The sequence below is a fragment of the Ptychodera flava genome, chromosome 4 (assembly GCF_041260155.1).
Source record: "Ptychodera flava strain L36383 chromosome 4, AS_Pfla_20210202, whole genome shotgun sequence".
Lineage (NCBI taxonomy): Eukaryota > Metazoa > Hemichordata > Enteropneusta > Ptychoderidae > Ptychodera > Ptychodera flava.
Genome location: NC_091931.1, coordinates 41,755,578 through 41,778,633, shown reverse-complemented (window position 1 = coordinate 41,778,633; position 23,056 = coordinate 41,755,578). Strand labels below are relative to the sequence as shown.

Below are 23,056 nucleotides of genomic sequence, written 5' to 3'. Positions count from 1 at the left end.
TACCTAGACGTTCATCAGAGCCAAATGCTTAGGATCAAACCTAACTCGACTACCCTGCACGCAAAAAAAAAGAAACCGCCATCAGTTGCACATTAACAATGAAAGTCGGAATCAATCTAACTTTCGGCGGGAAGTTTATGTCTGTTTTGACATGTGAGTGCAGAAAAGAAGAAGAACCGATATTAGACACTAGCTGAACCGTATAATATTCACAAAACGAAGTTAACGCGTGTTTTAACTCGATTGTTCCAAAATCCGCATGCCTAATCGCAGTATAGTATGCGACAAAAGTATTGCGTTTGGCGAGGTGTGCTCATGAAGGAGTCGAATTAGCAATACCGAATTTCACGATACTGCTTGCACCCATTTTGTGAAACAAGCGGGAGACAACTTTGTTCAAACTTGACACTATCAAGACTAACATTTGTAAGTTCATTGAAAACTTAAATATATACTACAACTTGCTCAATGTATGCCTTGCAATCTAACTGGTCCAAATCTTTAGGGGCTGTGATTAATTAAATACGTGCATGACACACCGAGTGCGCAAACTCGGACCAACTATATCTTGCATCTGTCATGATTGTGCCATGATGGAAAACGTATTCATGCGTGATACTTTGTATTACCGTACATATTTTGTTTATAAAATGTTGTTTTTGAAACACCTGTGAGCAGTTTAAACTTCCACTAACCTCTTTCAGTAATTTATCGTGTTTCGGAGAAGTTCAAATCATAATTTTGTGGTCGGATTTTCGCACTTCAAACTTTCGTTTGGGAGAGAGGGCGTCTGAGGTCAAACGCAATCGTGTCCAATTATTCATAATCCCTTACAGTAGGGACAGACGTTTTTCAATTACCCATGGTCGGTAAACAGGGACAGACGTTTCTGCCATTGGCAACTAAATGTAATTATGACTGGAAGCATTGAAGGTCTGTGGAAGTATTGACAGTAAGAATTCACTGCCTGCCCTTTCACAAATTTAATGACACATTGCTCGTACACAGAATATATCCATCAAAGTCATCCTCTTTCACAGTTTATATCTATCTAAGCTGCAGAGTTTATAAACATTCAAAACATAATAAATAGTGTACACCTAGACTCCAAAGGGAGAGGCGTTCGTCAATATTCGAAGCAATAGCAAACATTAAATATATATATATATATATATATATATATATATATATATATATATATATATATATATATATATATATATATATATATATATATATATATATATATATATACACTTAGCAAATACAAATAATACTTGCATCCATGACCTCCTCCGGGAAACATTTGGCGAACGAAACGTAATAGTGACAGGATATCTAAACACCGGGAGTCACGTGATATCTATATTATGAATGAGCTTCACATGACGTGTGAATTGTATATAGAGGTCACGTTTTTGAAGAGTTTGCGACATTTATAGACAAACGTTGCGGTTCGTGCTTGATTTAGCACAGTGGCGGAGAGGATTGACGTGGCATGGCAACAACCAACTCAATGAAGTTGCGCCGTCCCAAACGTTTGATTTGGATTCCTCCTGTTTTTTATTCGAAAAAGCCAAGTATTGAGCTTGTTAATACAACTTGCATGCGTGTAAAGTTCGAAGTTATTGTTTACAACAGCTGGGTTTTATTTCGGATCAAAATTAATTTGTCAACAGTAATATTGTAAAGTGTTGAAAATACGTCATTTCGATAAAAGGTTGATAATTTTTATTTCAAAATATTTCCTACGGAGAATGTAGAAATGTGTTCTCTTTAAGAACGAAATTAATGAAAATGGTATCAAACAAGTGGTTGTCCTTAAGTTTTCCACATTTTAGGTGCATGGCAGCAAAAACGTATGACTAACTTCAGAAGACCACCTGTTTCTCATTTCAGTGATATCAATCTCAGAGTCTCTTTACGCAAGCATGGTGTATGGGAAAGAAACGCTAGCCAACCGCAATTTGATCGCGATAGCACGAATGCGATATGATTTTAATTGGTTTGCGGTGAAAACAAGTATCCGTTTTCTCTTATCCCTAACATTCAGCCCGTGACAGGGCCACCGCACTTTCGTTTACACGGCATTTTCACGTCGATGGATCGAGTTACAAATACCCTCACCTATCACAGCTGACAGGAGATGATATGGTCCATTTAGCATTCCTATGAAACACGCAGGTTAAGTAAAAAATTCTGGAATGTCTTTCAATGGAAAGAAATAGAAGTAGATGAGGTCGGCGATCGTATCTGTGGCCGGTAGGGTAATTTCCTTCCAAAAGAAAAGATTGATTAAGGAGTAATAGAAACGTTGAATGCGAAATGAAATTATCTCCAGAGCGGGAGAGGTCAGGAAAAGTCGAAATGACATCATTCATGTCACTTAGACTTACTGACATTTCACTACCTCGATGCGTCGCTTGCGGTGACGTAATTTAATAATTACTGAATACATAGGGCACATTAAGGTTGTCGTGTGCGTCAGAGGTGTCAGTTTGGTATCAAGTTAATTAAATGTCGCAACAGCCAGAAGTTATTGGGTGTTGCGACTTTGATGGAGTAAACATACGTGGCCCAAGTGACAAAAAACAGTTAACTCTGGGTTCCGTGGGTAGTCAGCTTTAAATAGACTAGGAATGCTGTTGCGTCTTGCCATGCGATGCCCCCGCATTCGTAGCAGTCTTGCTTTTTTCCGTCACACTCAATTTGTGCTTCTAATTTAATACCCATCACATTCCGATGCTTCATTGACAGTTCCCACAAACAACGTTGGCTGTATGACAACTACGCCGATCTAAATAGGTACAACAAACTGAGGCGAAGCGACTAATTAAGACCCTAAATGGGCCATAGCAGTATTTAAAGCAATTTGGTCACCTATCGGAGACAATTATTGATTGCCTCTCCGGTAACATGCGAAAAAAATGCGTCGCCAAAACACTGACGTTCCGTCTAAGTACACATAAACATGGCTGACGCATCCATATTTGATTAACACTATGTGGATTTGTGTAAAGTTGCAGAGACGAAGAGTATTACGTTATATACCAACATTACATGCAGTTTATCACCTCCCTTTCATAGTGTAAAGGTCACACTTGTCACTGTTCTATTCTCGAGGTTTCAAACGGCAGCAACTATTTTTGAGGCCTTGTTTTTGCAAGACTGATACGCTGTATGTGCATTTTGCACCATTTAGATGTTCCCTGCGCTGTACACCACAGTAGAGATGATCCTAACTGTATGATGTCGACGTCTTCATAGTCAACTATTTGTCAATCAAAGATGACGACTGCGCGCAATGCAAAGAGCTAATTTGCCAAACGCATATTGCGTATAAATACTTGCTTAAAGGAACAAAGTCGGTCATTTTTCATGAATTTTGTTTGATACGAGATATTACTTATATTGTTTGACATGTTGAAAGATACTGAGTGAATTGGTGACCAGGCATATATTCGACCCCGGGTTTAGACACGATGCTTGAAACCATCGTGAAAATGAATTAATGGTCATGACCATTTATTCATTTTCGCCATGATTTCATTTAATTTGTCTAAAACCGAGATCGAATATGTGCACGGTCACTCATTTATTCAATATCTTTCAACATGTCAAACAATAAGTAGTATCTTGCATCAAACAAAATTCATGAAAATGGCCGACTTTGTCCCTTTAATGCACAATAATCAATATTAAACGGAAGTGTTCCCGTCTAAAGCTGAGCGTGTAAGACCCATACAACGAGTCTGTTGCTATTCATAACATATCCCAACATTCCTTGTGCAAATCAAAAGTTTGAAACTGGTAACCGCTGCCAAAGCAGCTTTATACAAACAAGGGGACGCAAGCAAATGTCATTTGACAAAGTTTTGTAGTGACTGGAAAGCTACAAAACTGGTGAACAATGAATATCCATAAATGCTAAATTTGCTTCAATTTGCACTAAATGTCATCTCCATTTTCTTGGAAGTGGAATGTTTGTCACAAAGAAAGTCGCGCAGCCGCAGACGGGACGACCCCTCCCTTCAAGGTAATAGTTGGTCAAATAATGGATGTATGTGACAATGATACATAATCCAAAATAAGTATATTATACACCCATTCAACAAATGATATAGTTATCACGAGTAATGTTGTTGTAAAGGAAATGGCTGGTGCGTATGTTCCATCTATTCAAATCGATGTTAGGGGAGTATTTTCAATCGATGCATTGGGAAGAGCTAGATTGAAACGATGCAATGACAGTCTGACCTACCGGTTACATTTTTCTTTTTGCCACTTTCTATAATGATAAATGATCTTGTTTTTATTAGATTTTCGGGAGATGAGTTAGGAGAAACAGGTTGAGGGGAGAACCACACGAGTAAATCTGCGTGACGCAGTATGGTGTAATCATTCTTAAGGATGTTTCCCAGGCATGTTACTCTTTGTGACGCAAATATTTGGTGTACCTGCAGCGAATACAGTTCTCCTTATGGTAATAGTCTGACTGCTTCACAAACAAAAGTTCAATCGACCAACCCTTTACATTTGCACAGCTGGACATAGACGACTTTATTATCTAAATGCTCATCAAACGCCCAAGTTGACAATATGCTAGCCGTCCACAAAACTGCAATGTGTTGGAAGGATACCAATGCTTTGGGAGGCACCTTGGGGTAGTGGTTAGGGTTCCGTCTCACTATTAGAGGATGGTGACTTCGAGACCTGCTAGGTCCAGAGTAGCGGACTCATTGTTGGAGGATGGTGAGTTCGAGACTCTAGCACAGGGTTGTGCCCTCAGTTGAGCAAGGCACTTTACTCCTCATTGCTCCATTGGGCAGTGGGTAATGGGTACCTCTTCGTGTAATTGGGCAATGCCTGTTGAATGATGGCAAACTATGCTGATTTGTGTTCACTCTAAAGCTGTAAAATAGAGTTTCACAGATTCTCTTTGTTCCAATATGCCTAAACGAATGCGGAAGTAGTAAGATTACCTTTGTACTTGTGTTACCTCTAGAAACAACATGGTTGAAACAACATGGTTTCATCCACTTGAACACATGACACCACTTGCAATGGACATCTATCTGTTCTTTTTTGTAATATGACCGGTTTTAGCTCACGTGTGTAAACACGTGGGCTATTGTCATAGCGATGTCTGTCTGTCTGTCCGTGTGTGTGTGTGTGTGTGTGTGTGTTAGTGTGTGTGTGTGCTGTCTGTCTGTTTACACGATAACTCAAAAACGCCTGAACGGATTCAAGTCAGATTTGGTACACAGGTACCATATGCTACTTGCAAGAACTGATTAGATTTTTGTTAGTGTGGCTTGCATATTAATGAAGTTATGCAATATCGTTTTTTTCCTTACAATGGTTTCCCTATGGAGACGGTAATTACAGTGTAGACATATATCAAGAAATACTGCACAAAATTTCATGAAACTTGTCACAGATGACAATCTAAGAAAATTATGATGATACTGTGAGTGTCATGTCAATTATCTTCTCATTTGCATATTTAATGAACTTTTGTTATTAGTGAGATAACTCTGAATTTCCTGCGTTAAACTTGATGATACTTGCAACAAATATTGATCTGATATATATCTAATTATACTTAGAAGCATTAGGAAGTGTCAAGTTGATAAATAGCTCATTTGCATATTTTATGAAGGTCTGTAATTAGTCATATAACTCCGTTATAACTTCACCAAATGTGATGAAATCAGCTGCAGATACTATTCCGACTGATATCTAACTGTAGTGTAAAGCATTTAGTAGTGTGAAATTAATTAAGGGTTTATTTGCATATTTAATGAACTTTGTAATTATGTATATAACTTTGAAATTACGGCACCCAAGTCAGTGAAATTAGGTACAGATATTGATTTGATAAATATCTAATTGTACTGAGAAGCATTTGGCAGTGTCAAGTTAACAAATCAGTAATGAAGTTTTGTAATTAGTGATATAACTCCAAAATAACTGCACCAAATGTGATGAAATCTGCTGCAGAGACTGATCCGACAGATATCTAATTGTGGTGTAGAGCATTTAGTTGTGTGAAGTTAATTAAGGGTTCATTTGCATATTTAATGAACTTTGTAATTAGTGATATTACTCCAAAATTACAGAGTTAAATTTCATGAAACTTGCTACAGATGTTGATCTGATAAATATCCAATTGTACTGAGAAGCATTGAGCAGTGTCAAGTTAATAATTAGCTCATTTGCATATTTCATGAAGTCTTATAATTAGTCATATAACTCCGAAATAACTGCATCAAATGTGATGAAAACTGCTGCACATACTGATACGACAGATGTCTAACAGTGTTGTAAAGCATTTAGTAGTGTAAAGTTAATTAAGGGTTCATTTGCATATTTAATAAACTTTGTAATTAGATATATAACTCTGAAATTTCGGCACCAAACTTTTGTGAAACGTGCTACAGATATTGATTTGATAAATATTTGATTGTGCTATGAATCATTGAACAGTGTCAAGTTAATTTAGGGTTTATTTGCATATTTAATGAACTTTGTAATAGTGACATTACTCTAAAATTACAGCATTAAATTAAATAAAACGTGCTACAAATGTTGATCTGATGGATATCTAATTGTCCCATAAAGCATTGAGCGTTGTCAAGTTAATTAACAGCTCATTTGCATATTAAATAAAGTTTTGTAATTAGTGATTAAACTCTGAGAGTACTGTGCGAAGTTGAAAAAACCTGCTACATATAGTGCTAACATCTTATTGTTCTGTGAAGCGTACTACTATTGATGAACCTGTTCTAAAACACGTGAGCATATTCAGTTCATATCTGGTTTTTCAATATGATGTTGGATCAAGTGAATATCATTAGCGCGGCTTGCCAATTCTGTCCCGAAATAGATGCTGTTGCAATAAGGCTATCTTTGTTTAATTGTTAAAATTCCAAGAATACTTGAGAAATATCAGGACACTTTGATGTCAATCAAATGCAAGATAGAGCTTTTGGGGTTTAAGATAATTTAGCACTAGGCCGAATGAAGGAAATATGTGTTTCCTGTAACCCGACCAACCCAACCTATGTAATGCCGTCTGACCCTCAACTATTTTTTTTTCTCATTTTCAAAAGTCAAGCATAGTTTTATCGAATTGTGCTGTTTTTTATGGGCCAAAATGAAGTGAAAATAAAATAATAAAAAAGTTTCCGACCGACCTACCCTATTTCCTGGGGCTTCTTAACGGAATCACACCATTTTTTCCCGTACGCCTTCGGCGTATTGTATAACAAGTATTCAACGTCAGTCAGACGCTGATTTTGTGTGCACATGAGGCGAGTTACTTGTGTGTAGGCCGAAATTATTGATCGCAATGCGACTGCAGTTCATGTTTTAACAAAAATGCGCAGCGCAGTGCCCAAACACCTTTATATTTAAGCGAGCCTCCATTCGAATGCATGCTCGCGTGCTCTCAGGAGTGAGAGTGGGAATAATGTCACTGTTTAAATTTTGTCTGTGCGTCGTCGGTCTGTTCTGCGATGTTACAATTATTTCGTGTCGTGAACAATAAGTGTAATAGTCATTTACATCGATAATCAAGGATATCAACCAAGTTCATCCTTATTTTTTTTTATTTCGAACTGAACTTACATTAATTAATAATTGATATAGAACAAGGCCGACATTACCGAAAATAGGACGAGTTTTTTCTTTGAGTCAAAATAAAACGCGCCCACGCAATTTATTAACCAACAATAATAAAAATCCCTAAAAACTCGGATTTTAAAAAGACTGAAATCTGTTTGTATATCGCATTATCACTAAGTAGTTCTCTCGATATTTTCTATTGGGAGTCAGTGAAGCAAAGAAAACATCGCCATTATATTGCCAGCTATTTCTGATTTGATTTTGATAAAACTCTGAATTAAAAGATAAATATGGAAATGCTGTCCGCTTTTACATGCATAGTTTAGCCAACATCTGTAACTGGCATCAGGCCAATAATAGTATATTAAAAAACGGTACGTTTGATTTATTATGCATAAATTTAGTTAAATATTTATGTTTTATTACATACTTTGATAATGTGTTGTTGCCTTTAGAGTGACTGTTAAGTACCTGGTTGATCACTAATCGTAGGTTTAGTATTACATACTAAATTATAACGGTTGAAGTGACACGGGCGTATGGCACAGATTACAGGGTCTGTGTGTTTACAAGTAACGTCCATCGACCTTATCCGAAAGGAACAATCTCATGAAATTTGCCCCAGGGGTTTAGATATTTCATTTTCAATACACAACCTCGTGAAAATCGTACAGTAGTTTTGAAAGAGACATAAATGCCTGGTCCAAGACAAGCAAGAGGCGCATTGGGTAGAAATGTAGCATTCTTAGAGAATACTGAAGACCATCCATCTTGAATTTATGAACAGTGGGAGAGAGATTAGATTAGCCAACACAGTCATAGATATGGTTATCCATCGATCACTTGTAACCTACAGAGTATAGCTTAGTTTTAGATATACGGCTGTGGTACAGTGATAAAGATCCCGGAATACACTTTTAGTACATATCTAAATCTTTCTGTCAACTAATCTTTGATATTGCGCCATGGGGACTGTCTTGATTTCGCTGTTGGCTGAGTAACATAGCGGAAAACGTAATGTAAAATAGTTAGGAGACTATTGGCTGCTCGATGTAGCAGTATTGCCCTGAGTACAGTGTGCCCTTTTCTGCGCTTAACAAATCGCCGTGCATTGGTACAGTAACCCCATTTTGTCTCTGTTGTCAGATTCATTACGACCATCGGAAAATGGGTCAGTTGACGGTGACGACTCTCGACTCTGCACTAACCAAGATCTACGCAGAATAAAATTTGTACAAAATGGCATTGAGGGCAAGATTTATACACACATCGGCGGGTCGGTAGGCTTGCCTAAAGTATGTGGACTTATTGATATATTAGCAAAGCATATTCAAGGCATAAAGTTCAGCAAAATCTGTCGATTTGATGCTGATGTAATCTCTAAAACTACAGGCGAGATTGTAACCATCAGGATACAGAATGACAGCTTACAGTGGCAAAAGTATAGACAAATGCCAAGTGACCAGTGGGTGGGTCAGCTCGGCGCTAAACTAGCTCGGCTGAAACCAACTATGTCTAACCCCTACAAGTAGGCCGAATCCAACTCGGCCTTAACATCAAGGGTTGCATAACAAGTCGTTTTGCACTGTCAGCACTATTTGTAATTGTGCTTTATGGCACAAGGAAATGTCCGCTCCTGCACGTATGACACTGGACAAGCCGAGAAGTTATCGCCCACTAGCGACAATTTAAGCCACGGAAGTGGTTTTACGGCGGCGTACGGAAACGCATCGATCGTCTGAGTATGGGGCACGTACGCATTGGCATCCTGGTTGAAACACCATGGTTTCATCTATCGCGACACACGGCACCACTCGGATATTGTATTATCTGTTCTCATTGAAAGTCATTTATGTCATGTTATTTCAGACAGGTTATACTTAGGCTTTTGTTTGGGGTTTTGTTGAAACCAAGGTTTCGGTCATTGGAAAAATGCGTCAATATTTGTCATTATCGAGTCGAATTGTCATGTTCTCCAGAACGTGGTACCGAACAGCCAAGAATAATGTATACTTCTTGTCAATTTTAAGTGGAAAATATTCATGACAAATAAATTACAATCACAACACATATTTTATCTTAATCGATGGCTTACCAGACAATTTTGTGTTGCATTTTGTAGTGATTCCCTTTCTGAATAAATCTTCACTGCGTATTTGGTATTTATAATTAAGTGTACTCATTAACGCCCTGATAGCCGATGTTTGTCCAGAGGGAAACGAAACTTGTGCCGATGTCACGTAGGTATGCATCCTGTTTGGACACGCGATAACTTCCTTTAGTCGATGTGTTTGGTAAGCCTATACGATTTTGCTTGATTTTTATAAACAGAATCTATACATGACACTATTTTCATATATCAAACCATAGCAAACCATTCCTCGAAAGAAAATCAGTCTTTTTCAACCCATTTTACTCTTTTCAGGACCGTCTCTTCATAGACAAATATAGGCTGAGCAGATGTGCGACTGGGATACTCAACGATATTTTGGGCTACTCACAGGCCTGAGGGAAAAGTGACGTATGTTGTCACTCCAAAATGGCAATATGTGTTTTCTTACACTGGAAAGTTGGGACAGTTCTCTGCTGAAGGTCGTCAAGGTTGCAGACGACACCGCCATCTTCGTTTACGATTTCTTGTGCGCGCGCGTAGATGGCTCTTCCAAACTTACCTGCGCAACACTTCCAGAACTGTTACCTAGCCTTTAACAGTTTAATAACCATTGACTGGTAACTGGCTTTAGAGGCAAAATATTCATTTAAAAGCTGCTTGATCATTTCAAATGTACTCATATGCGGAGGCCACTGTACAAGAGCTGAGGAACCATGCTGTAAACATTGAGTAGAATTCATTTAAATAAACAAGGGCACATTAAAATGTATTATATTACCATGCCCTGTCCATTGAGTTTTAATTGGTCGAGCTGAACCACGTGACTGCCTACAAATTCACAGTAATGGTTTGTTTTCATACCCGTGAATATGAATAATATCGTAAACATAGTAACTTTACGGCTAAAGCGAAAATTGTGATTTGTACAAAGATCATAATCAACCACAAAATAAAATGGAGCATTTGTGGGCCAAGTTTAGACGCTTTTTTTTCAAAAAAATCTCCCGATTTGCAGAATTTTTGCGGCGCGCGCACTACTCACTGACAGGTTCTGGGGCCCCGTTGTCGTTCGCACTGGGAATTTTCGTAAATTTTGACGGTTTTTCGGGGTTTATTGATACTATGATTGAAATAACAGACTCCGCGCTGACCATTAACGTTTATTTATGGGCGCGGGCAAGAGGAAAGCCGAATTAACGGGCTCGGCAAGCCTCGCCCATTAATTTTTGGCTTTCCTCTCGCCCTTGCCCATAAATAAACGTTAATGGTCAGCGCGTCGTCCGTTATTTCTATAATATACAATATATATAATATAATATATATTCGCGCCTAGAAGAATGAAAGATTTGCACTTTTGCTCAAACTTTCCCCGGCAAACTTTCAGCAATGCTCTTTCAAATCAAGGATAAAATCCGGGGTCACTCTGCAGATTTTGATGCAAGAGAAACAAATTACTCAATATTTACCGAAATTCAAAATGGCCACCATCCCTGTGTTACCTCAATGGGAGAAAACAAAATTCCCGATTTTCACATTACTAAGCCGGTTAAAAGTTTATTTGCCTAAGAAGCTTAAAAATGAGCCCAACAATTGGTAGGCCTCAAGTATATTGTAAAGATTTGAGAGTCCGAATATCTGTCTCCGAGGTGAATTCTACCTTACGGAGAAAATAGCCAAACCACAAAGGGCCATCAAGATATGAGGAATGGAACATTCACGTCAACATGATGTTTTTGTATGGCCCAGACTGAAATCATTGAATGGTTACAGGTGAGCAAAGTACTTTAAGAAACCATTCGACAAAACATTTTAATTGACATCCGACCTATACAAAACATGCTACCTGACCTGTGAGCTATTCTTTTTATGGCTATGTATGCTCTAATACCAAAGCATCGCATCGCATCACCACCTGTGCAAGAGCTAAACACAGACGGTACCTACGTAATAGAAAAAACATACAATATGTTGGCTCGCTTGTTCATGAGTTTATATAAATAATAACAGTTTGCGGCATGTATTATGGATGGCCAGATCAACCACGGTATGATTGATTAGAACGGAGAACTGAGCTACCGTTCTGTAATGATAGGTATTTTTGGTTTACTCATGTACCAGCAATAAGTCCGGATAAAATGAAAGGTGAAACAACACAATAACATCAACAACCAGCCATATCGCATTTGTCCACTTAAACGTATGTCTATGCATATTAGGTCCCAGACACAAAGTTTGGGATCAGTAACCTTAAATTCTTCACTAGTGAAGTTTGTGTGGGTTCAAGCTGGCGTACTGAAAACAGTTGATATTTTTTCTTTAATTTCATACCAGCAAAAAGCCAAGACAAAATGAACTAACTGACAAAACCAGCAACCAGAACAATGACATATTTAAAGGGGTCTCAAAATGCGCCTGAGAGACGTCTTTCGGACCCTAAAAATTGCAATTTTTCGTCGTGTACAGATTGTTTTGACTCGGTTTTTTGATCCCGTGCCATGCAAAGCACTATTTGATGTACTGATGCACTGCATTGTGCAGTTGTCTGTACACATAATTGCTAAATCCGGAAGCATTCAACCGAAAGTTGATGCACAGGTTCTTTGGGAATAGAAAAAAAAACGCTTAGTTCTGTTGAGAATCGGCTGGCACGAAAATGAAGTCATTTCGTCCGTTTTGATTCTAATAATGGTCTTGCATGGAAGGACGTGGTGAATTCACAGCAGGAAAATTTTTTTAATGGCCACTTATGTTGAAGTTTCGCATTTGGGGATTCCCAGATCGATATATGGTGTACAGCTACAACAAACGTGTACTCTTCTGCAGATTCCCTTGAGCGAAGTGGAAAACTATGTTTTAAAGATAGAATAAACAAATTTCATCAATATATATTGAATTGACTAATTTTCGGTAATCTGACGATTATAATTGCAGCTGTATAAAAATAAAAAGCGTTCCATACGCTAGAGATTGGCCAGTGTGGTAAACGCCAAGTTGCCTGCATTAAGGCCTGCTCCCTATTGTTACATAAATCATTTGCTGTAGTAATATTGGCAAATTGTGGCAGTGTTTTTCATAAGTGTTACTGTGCAATGTATCGAACATGAGTAAAGAAGCAGATGTCAACAGCACATATGTCGCTGGACGTGAGTCTGTGTTGGCAATATCAATCAGAAATGACTTTACTTCAAGTCGACTTCTTCGTTCAAATCAAATGTATTTACCCGTGACTTGGCAATTTCCTCTGTTATTTGGAGAATTAATCGCTTCATCAGGAACAAACTGTCTACCTGACCGCCCGCTCGGATAAAATTCAAGTTGAGTTCTGCCCTAATTGCCGTTGCATGAGAACTGTGCGTCGTCATGCTTAGATCATATATATATATACAGCATTTTCAGACTGAGATCAACTCGCTTCCTTGTAATTGAAACAATGACCATTATTCAATTTATGTACACGTAAGGAAAATACTCGCCGGCAAGGAATTAATACCATTTGGATGGCTTCATTGTGATCATCAGGACTTCATTTTGATCATCAGGACTCAAAAATGACAATTCTTTAGTGTTGTTCCCTTAGAACTTAACTTATCGGTGTTGTCGCATATGTAGTGACGCCACCCCCTCCCTTTCCCCCAGCATCACCTAGCGAGTGAAAACTTTAAGAAAACATTAAGTGTTCACTGTCGTCCTTTACAGTGAAAATTAATCATTTTTTCTTCGACTTGATAAAGAGTATATGACTACTTAAGATTTCAGATATTGATGAATGATAAACTTGAGCTTACATGTATTTGCTTCTCTTTGCCAAATGTTTGCGCTTTGACCTCCTAATTTCATTCCTGATTATCAAGTAAAATCTGTTGACGTTTCCTTAAGAAAAGAATGAGCAAAAACTTACGAACACTCAAGTAGATCGTTTTGTTTCTTTAGTTGGATCCTATCAAACCAGGCCTTTGAAATTCCATGTGACCACGACCTAAATATAATATTAACGTAAATGTGCATTGCTTTTACCTGCTCTCTCGATTTCTGGCATTGATTTTTCGTAAAATGCCTTTTAGACGAAAGATACATAGTATTCTATGTTTCAGCGGATAAAGCCAGAACATAGCTTGATTGGAGGTTGACATATTCCACAGAAACACTCAGTGAGATCGGATACAGGAAGGCAGCTGTCCATTCAAGGAGCTTTTATAAAGTGTTTAGTTAAAGAAACTATCGGGAATCTCTTGAAAAGGCATTTATAGGAGATCTGTTAACGCATTTGGATATTGGCTGAAGGTTAATATCCATTTAGATTTTAATGTGAAACAATTCTTTTGACGTACGTGCTTTGGGTGAACTGGAAAATAATAAGTTTTGTGTCAATGAAAAAAGGGGTCAAGTATTGGATTTCAGTGCATTGTTCAATGGTCTGAGATGGATTATCAACTATGTATGATACTATACAGTCAGTCTGGTTACTCTTTGGCAAGTATACTGAACTGCACAAACCTAACGTTTACCTAGCTATAGCCAATCTTGTCTGATGGACCCGTTGGCGGCATAAACACGCACCCAGAAACATAGCAGCAAATCAGATCCAATGTGAACGAAGAAGAACGTACATGTATTAAGCGCTGCAGTGGCCTAAAGTGGTGACGCAAAGGAATCACACAACTTTGAGATTCACAAGTGGCCATAAAACAGTTCTGACGTGCAATGGATGATCAAGTATAGAACTTACAAATTGTAATACTTTGCCGACTTGAACGTGTTTCATGGTATATCTTGGAATACACCATCATCGCTCAAAGTATCGTTCTTATCGTCCTGGAGAAAAGATCATATTTCACATCATATTTCTAATCCTTTCAATACGAAAGAACAAGTTCTTAAACCACCTGTCGTGGCATTCTCGCGAGCCAGAGCCTAATTTCCGCTCCGATGACCTACGCAAAAATCAAGGATAGCGCTAAGCTGTTGTCGTAAAGAGACGCGTGGTTTACGACGATGCTGTCTTGGGTGAGGCAGTCAACGTTATCGTCAGATCTCTTATGATCGTTAAAGTTTGCGTACAAGCAGAGTGTAGGATAAATATTCACGGTGAAAGAGCATTTGGCCCCTGGATTGAATTGTTTGCAACTCCCGATTAATGTGTACTCAAGTGTGACGATGAAGAAAAAGAAGTAATCGGTGCCGAGGAGTTTATGGGGAAATATTGTGACTTTTGCACTGGCTTTTCTCTTCCCTCGTATCGTTATCTGTGATAGGATAAACAACGGGTCAATGATTTTGTGTCAGCTGTTGCAATTGCAGTAGCCATAGTTTTTGATAATATTTTTCATTATTTTAGTCTGATAAAACTAGCATGATTTCTCATTCACTTCCCTATCAACTGTTATGAAATATCAAGTATCGTCCTTGCCGTCGCTTCGTTTACCAACTGCAATCTTTTCGGCATATTTCGCCGAATTTCTGTGCGTTTCTTCGCCAAGTTGCCAGGTTTGGTTTGACCAGACCTGATTGGAACAGCGTTGGTTTCTAGACGCCACGAACATTTTCATTGGTTTCATTATACACCGTATACGATTGTAAGCCGGGCTGCGCACACATACTGTGGGATTCAACATCATTTATCATGTACCTTTTAGGCGTAATATGTCATTTCAAACAAAAATATGAAAAAATTGACCAAAGTTGGCATTACTGGTACAAATGACTAAAGTACATCAAAAGTTACAGATACGCGGACCATTGATGCTCTTAGTGCTCTTTACATGTAGAGATATTCAAATTGCATTTTTCGAAGAAGATATATGTTCCTAAGCAACTACCCCTATCGATAAAATGATAACCATATTTTAACGTGAAGTCACTCCCGGATAAGTACTCCTTTCTTTGTAAATTCGAATTGAATTAAATGCGGCGACTGAACTAAATGGGGTAAAATCCCTGGACAGGAACAGGGCATTAAGGTCTCAGTGCTTGTTGATTACTCATACAATAACTGAGTAATCGATATCACATGTAGTTTAGATTTTCTCTGAAAGGGGACATTTTGAATGCTCTATGGAAGTATTCGGCCATGAAATAAACAATTTTGCACTTTCAAAGGCGACAATTGGCAAAGGCTAATGGTTAAGTACGAAACGGTCTCGTCGTAATAGGTATTACCTCTTTAGACTGATCGTAAAGTGAAAGTGGGCAGACTTTTTATTTTAGAAATAATCCAAACAACAAGTATTGATTTGACGAAACCATTTGAAAGCTGCATACGCTTTATATTTTTGTGAGTAAAAATTGGTTCATTTCTTTGTCGAAATGTGCAACGGATTTTTATGTAACATTTTTGTGTGAGTACTATTATATCATAGTTCATGTAATGGCTTACCGATTGCTATATATACGGTAGTTAGTTTGTTTTTTGACAAATTGACCTTTCAACCCCACTAGGTCTCTGAAGACCATTCTAATACAACCTTCACAGTAAAATAGTTCGCCTTTCGATATTCTGCATGCGTGACCGACATAATCAAACAAGGACGGACCTTCAGATAGAACTGTGCTGAGAACAAGTGCAATAAATAGTAAAGAGTGGCACTATAGCATATGAAACCTCCATAAATGTAATAATGATCTCAATAAATCTGAACATAATTGAAATGAAATCAACCACAAAGGTAATAAAACAGTCAACCATTACCGTAACAACCCGGAACCACAACATAATAAACAAATTAACCATAAATGTATAAAAACTCAACTATAAATGCAATAAACTAAACTATAAATGCAATAAACTAAAACTTGTATATGTGATCATTTGTTTATCAATGCCCTGAGTAAATGATAACTTTAATAAGACTGGTGTAATGTTATTGTATACTTTCCTGAAATTAGCTTTCCGTTCCAAAACACAGAATAGACTATATTGAGAACACTATCAGAAAACGCCGAGATATCAATCAAACCGTTAGATAAAGGAAGTGGAACAGCAGTTCTAGGCAATAATGATTGCGTAATAAGGAAGCGTCAAAATAGCTCGTCAACCAGTGATACTATACAAGTTTTACAACAGACGACTCAGAACAAACAACAGAGAAAAATACAACCTTATAACAGAAACTTACGATACAAAACATTATGACGAGAAGACATATCAATATTTAAATCTATTAAATACAATTATACGAACACTACCTTGAACACAGTAGAACAAAATTAGACATCTTATCTTTCTCAGTGAAAGACAACATGGTAATACATACTGCCTATCAATTATTCCAAACAATTTATCCACTGAAGATGAATTTGAGGCGACTGATGAAGAAAGTACGGCAAACTTTCGAAACATAAGGTTAAAGGATCGTAGTGTTATACAGCCTCCAGTCTGGAGTAGAGACTGCACTGAAACGAAGATTACAACGCTGTCTCGCCGTGGCTGATCAGTTCTATGCACAAAGCAGCGAAACGTAAAATAAACTTACAAAATAGGCAAAATAAAACGCAAACAATCAAGATATGAACGATGTGTTGAACGCAGTGACCCAAAGGAACGCAGTCTGTTTGTGGTACGGATTCGAATTTCAATAATCGAAAATTTAATTTGATTCGTCGTGTCGTTATACGATAGAAGGGTGGATTCTTTTCACTATAAAGGATGGAATTCACTCTTTTTCCCGAGTGATACAATTTCCGTAGTGGGTGTTCTCCATCTTCAATGAAGCGACGAAACCAGAAAATAAACTTTGCCTTTAACTTTTGTAAGTGTTCGATATGCGCAAACTCAGTTTCTAATTATTCTTCCTCGAATATGTCCAAATACCGAGTATTAGCCTTGTACTCAATGCGTTGTACAATATGCAATGTTATTGTTGACAAATGAATTCTATTCCGGAATAGAATTCACCAGTAAACAGTTATAGCTGACATAATATACACAGGGTGTGGTGACAGGTAGAGCACCAAACAGGTTGACAGGTTGACGTAATGATTTGGGAAGTAAACCATGAAACTATACTTTCACAGGCGTAACAAACACATTGACGAATACATTAAATATTGGAAGTGAGCTTTACTTGTCAAATCTACGTTCTGAGTGACAAAAGAATCTGAGAACGACGCCGATGTGACACCATATTTTGTCATTGCAGAGAGTACGCTCGTTTACATCACTTGCAGACATTGTATGCAAACTAGCGGTGAACCGTAACAGAAATCGACAGGGCGATGTTGTTGCCACATATTGGAAGACTTTATTGGTTTGACCACTAGTATATTTAATGTGGATGCCGCAGTTTAAAGTGGATGTCACCGTTTAATGTGGCAATTCTGAACAATTCTTAACGATTCCGATACGTCGACAGACTGGATACTGACAGCATGCGCACAAACTTCCAATACTGAAGATCGATTGTTACGGTCATACAATATACACGTATTCTTACGCATATAGCTACACATACATACATCAATCCCTCCAGCCTATCAATATATAATCAATCCATCCATACACGCACACATTATTACATACATCCGCACAATCATCCATCCATCCCGCCAGCCATGCATGCATACATTCATCCATCCATACATACATATATACATACATACATACATACATACATACATACATACATACATACATACATACATACATACATACATACATACATACATACATACATACATACATACATACATACATACATACATACATACATACATACATACATACATACATACATACATACCGGTATATTTGCGTACGCGCCTTTTCTCGAGACATGCATTACAACAACATACTTCTGATTTAAAGTTGGATACAGTACACGTAGTATCCTAAACTACGCCAGAACATAGGAAATGCAAAAGAAATACAAAAACTTTGACGCAATCTCATTTTAACCGATCGAGGTAGCTAGTAATCTACAATCGGACCATCAGGTTAGATTAAGAAGAGCGTTGATACGAGAATTTTTAGAAGCGGTATCGGATTCTGATTGAGGTGATTTAAGTAGTCGTGACAAATGAAGAAAAATGTACTTCGACGCGATCAACAAAATAGAAGCTTGCACCTTTACGCTAGGTATTTGCCGTGTAAAAATCCATCCCACTTTTCTCATCTACGCGGAGTTCTTGCTCCTGCCTTTTGAAAAAGACTCGACGTCTGCGACGACTCTGCATGTTGTGAACTACTTTCTCTCATAGCCTGAGCAATGTCTTTTATTTGCACGCTGCCCGGTAGCCAGACGTTAAGCTCATGAATTCGAAACGTAGCATTCTTACACACTATGTTATGTATTTCTAATACACTAGTTTTTTATCGGCAAAAAATATTTCCAGTATGTTTTCAGTTCCTGGAAGGAACGGAACACTGCTGAATTCATCAACTTTTGCGAGAAAGAGGTGAAAATTAGGACACTCCGACACCCATGTAAAAATAGAATGAATAAAAACAAAAAAACCAACACAATTATGAAGTTGCCACTCTAATCCCCTGTAGTCCGTGTAACACATGTTGCGTCGCTAACTGGTACAACATATATAATAATTTAACACTCGTACATTTCCTATAAAAAGAGGTGACAGTTGAAAGTATAAAATGCAGCTCTGTTCCAGTTCGACGTCCTTGTGTTCAGTAGTATTGTGTTTGAATTGCAGAGGCTACGTTGGAGCCATTGAAGTAAACACATTTGCAAAACGACAAATGAGTCTCGGGTTGAGCCGGCAGGCGCCTCGGTTATCTTCATATAGTATTCAAAGACAAAATAAAATGTTGCTCATGTTCAGAAAGTGCGGAAGTTTGTGAACAAGTTTCAAGTGTCAACTTACCCGGGAGTGTGGCGAGTATGGTTATGACGACAAACATGTTTTACCGACGGCCATGCATGCGGCGCTCAAACTGTGCAATCCACGCCGATGGCTTTGGAAGCAAGAGACCGACATCAAGGCTGGTATGTCGACTTCATCAAGCCCGTACCACAGACTGGTATAATTTTTTGAGGAATTGACAGTTCTGTGTAGTAGAATAAAGGATCGTGATCGCGGGCGGCGGTGGCAGTTGAAGTGTCCAGCCCCCAGTGTCCGCACCACCAATGGCAGTTACGGTATCAGGACGGGTCCATTTTCCCGATAGGGTTCGCATTGATGAAAATAGTAGACAGCTGGAACTCTCTTTCACCTCTGTTTATTCGTGCATTTTCATACCGATACTAGAAAATGTCTGTATCTACAACCCGTCGCACATGTAGATACAGTAGTTATTGGTGGTATATTGTCTCACACACTATCCCTTTACTGGTGCTGTTCCATCAAAGCCACATCACTCACGTCCTTCTGAAACAAGATCCCGCCTTTGTACGTGTTAGAGATCAGATATGAGATTACTAAATGCTGAGAGAGAGTGATTCGATTTACATACATGAATCAATTATCCCAAATGGAAGTAGCTGTCTTGTCCCGCAGACAGGTGCCCCGATTCCGTAATCGATGATTGGTGGTTCCCTGCTGATTCGTCCAATAGAGGGCGCGAATACGTTGCGGTTGTTGAAAATCGAGAGCAATGGTCGAGGTCTGGCATGCCAGGCTACAGATCATAGTATACCCTGATTGCAGAGGATGTGTCGACATTGAAAAGAGAATTTATGATAGCAAACGTTCAGTTGTCAGTGGTTTGACTTTCGTTTTAGTGGTGTATTTATTATGTTAATGTATATTTTTTGACAATCGTAAAAATAGGTATTTTGGCTTGATTCTCCATTTGGTCAAAATCATTTTTCAAACGATTCCCCACATGCTTACTATTGTTTGAATGCTTGTTTGTTTGTTTATTTTCTCGCTTGTTTGCCGTTTAAATAGTCACTGACGAGAAAAGTCAAAAGTAGTAATTAGTAGGTCACGGCAACCTAAAGACGATCAGCTTCCCTCATTTTTCCCTGCAGACTTGAATACGCTATTTCCAATGTTAAGTACACCGGGGACGCAACTGTCTCCGCCAATGAAAGCAAGTACACTTTCAAGTTTGCAAAATATAGCGTACGAATTGAACATTGAGCATAGCATGCGAACAAAATACGAATTAGTATTTAACTGGTTTGTATGTGCACGGGTCACATGACCCCCACAAAACATTACTTATTTCTCACTGGGGAACACAGATTTGAATGACTTTACACTCAGTCTGCTGGAGTCATTATCTTGCTAATTAAACCAAATATTCATGCCCTCATTTTTTGCTTGCTGAAAGCACTTTTCAGCTGCAAACCCTAACAAGACTTTGAAGTGCCTGGATACAGAGGTTCCTCATCATCTACACATTCTCCTGGCATAAATGTAAATGGTACAATAATGCGTTTTTCATAAAATTCCTTGCTGAAACTTCCCCTGGTTAGCCAGACACCGTCTGATGTTGTGACAGCCCTCTCCCAGCTACCGATACATGTTCTAGGCAGTGCCTTCATGTCATCTTTTAATTCTTCACAAATTTCATCTACCATACCCTTAACAACGGGGTATAGCGACTTAACAACACCCTGAAAGGCTGGCTTTGACTAAACATTTATCCCTAGACCTAACCCTACCCTCTTGTTAATGTCACTTAAGTGTAGTCCACTGATAAAATGGGCTACATGTAATGTAAGTGACACAACAGATCGACGACTTCCTTGAAGTTCGCTGTACAATGTCAAATGAAACACGTCCATGTGTACATCCGTTGCAGACATAATCCAACTGAATGCTTCTTCCAAGGCCAACAACATTTACTTTGACTGGTACAAGTATGCCTGAAACATTATGAATACCACTCTTATTGCCTGGAAAGAAAATTTCTGCATGCTAGCTTCCTATACAGTCATACTTACTTGATGATGTCAGGTCACATTCAACAGTGATGTAATACTGTTATCCATTGCACACTTTCATATTGTTTACTACACTCTCTTAAAATAGATCAAAATGAGTCGAGGTTCACATTGTGGAGTTTAGTGATAAGCTATTTCTGTATCAGATTATTTTTCCTGTGACCTTGAAACAAATCTAAATGAGCTGACTTCTGAAGCATTGGATTGTCCCGTTTGAACTTCATCAAAGTGATATGATAACTTTCAGAAAAGTACCATCTTTTCCACCCCACCATCAGAAAGCAGGCTGAACAACAAAAAGTTGTAAAATCTCAGGGTGAAGATACAAACATGGAAGTAGGAAGGGAGAGAAAGGACTCGTCGTTACAACCTAGTGTGTTACACTTCGAGTTGCTGTTAATCGATAATAATAGATCTTTTCGGCGACAATTTTAAAAGTCATCACCGGAAATTTATTTTACCCGTAATCAAAGAAAAGTATGTATTTAATGCTACGAGCTATACCTCATCGGTCCGATTTGAATCATGCTGTTAACCACGTAGTACAAAAATTGCACCCAGTTGTGCGAGAGAAGGGCAAGATATTACTGATTTCTAATTCTATCAGTCTGTTACAAGCAAATGTGGGAACAGATCAGCTGTGCAAACTACGTATTAAATGCTACAAATCTGGTCTTACAAACGACGAACAGCCGTACAGAGCTGTTTTAGGACTTAGAGGAAAGTAGACGCATAACAGGGGAAGAAGTTGCATTCCTTTGTGTGAGGTAATGAACTATGAAAATACTTATTGTTCTACCTTTTAAAGGATCGGTTTCGCCAACAGACTCAAATCCTTCACATATGACACGTTTAGTAGATGTAACACCATAATTTTTTTTACCTTTTTGTTGTCTGCTCTTAATTTCTATATTAACATAAAACTAGTTCTTGGTTTCGCTTCAGTACATTTATTCTAACTCATAATTATTCACTTTTCATCGTGTAGTTTCCCAAGTTGAATCAAAGGCATGACTCCACAGCTTCCTTTTCTAATAAATGCCCAAAGTCGAAATGATTTGTTTGAAGGCAGGCCTTGGGTATATTCAGACACGAGCTTATCTTTACCAAAACCGGGCATAAACCGTCTGTCTGAGTACCTCATCGCAAGCATTCGAGTTGGGAAAATGTTGGGGAGCGTTATGAACATGTACGTAGCCCAGGGGCAATCATCATATGTTAACATACACGATAAAAAGGACCTTATCGCGCACGAAAACGTCCAAATCAAACTAATCGTGAAGCGGGAACTCCCGACGGAAAAACTCAAGTTTTCACGTTACCATGCCAGCACTTGGCAAACTTCGAAATGATTACCAAAGGCCTATTAGATTTTTACAGAATTAGTAGAAATGGGATTTTAACATTTTCCTCCTTCCAAGTAGAGCATGCCATCTTGTTGCCATAAGTCCACTTTTATTTGTTTTTG

At 38.3% G+C, this 23,056-nt stretch overlaps 1 protein-coding gene across 1 annotated transcript in view; it reads right to left on the bottom strand.

Annotated features, from left to right (window-relative positions):
• The window catches only part of LOC139131805 (relaxin receptor 2-like), a 59,755-nt gene extending 39,430 nt beyond the window's left edge, over positions 1–20,325 (bottom strand). The window contains exon 1 of the mRNA XM_070698075.1: positions 19,559–20,325. Within this exon, the coding sequence (XP_070554176.1) occupies positions 19,559–19,595 (37 nt within the window). The 5' untranslated portion in view covers positions 19,596–20,325. The remainder of the gene's footprint in view (positions 1–19,558) is intronic.
• Positions 20,326–23,056: the final 2,731 nt, after the last annotated feature.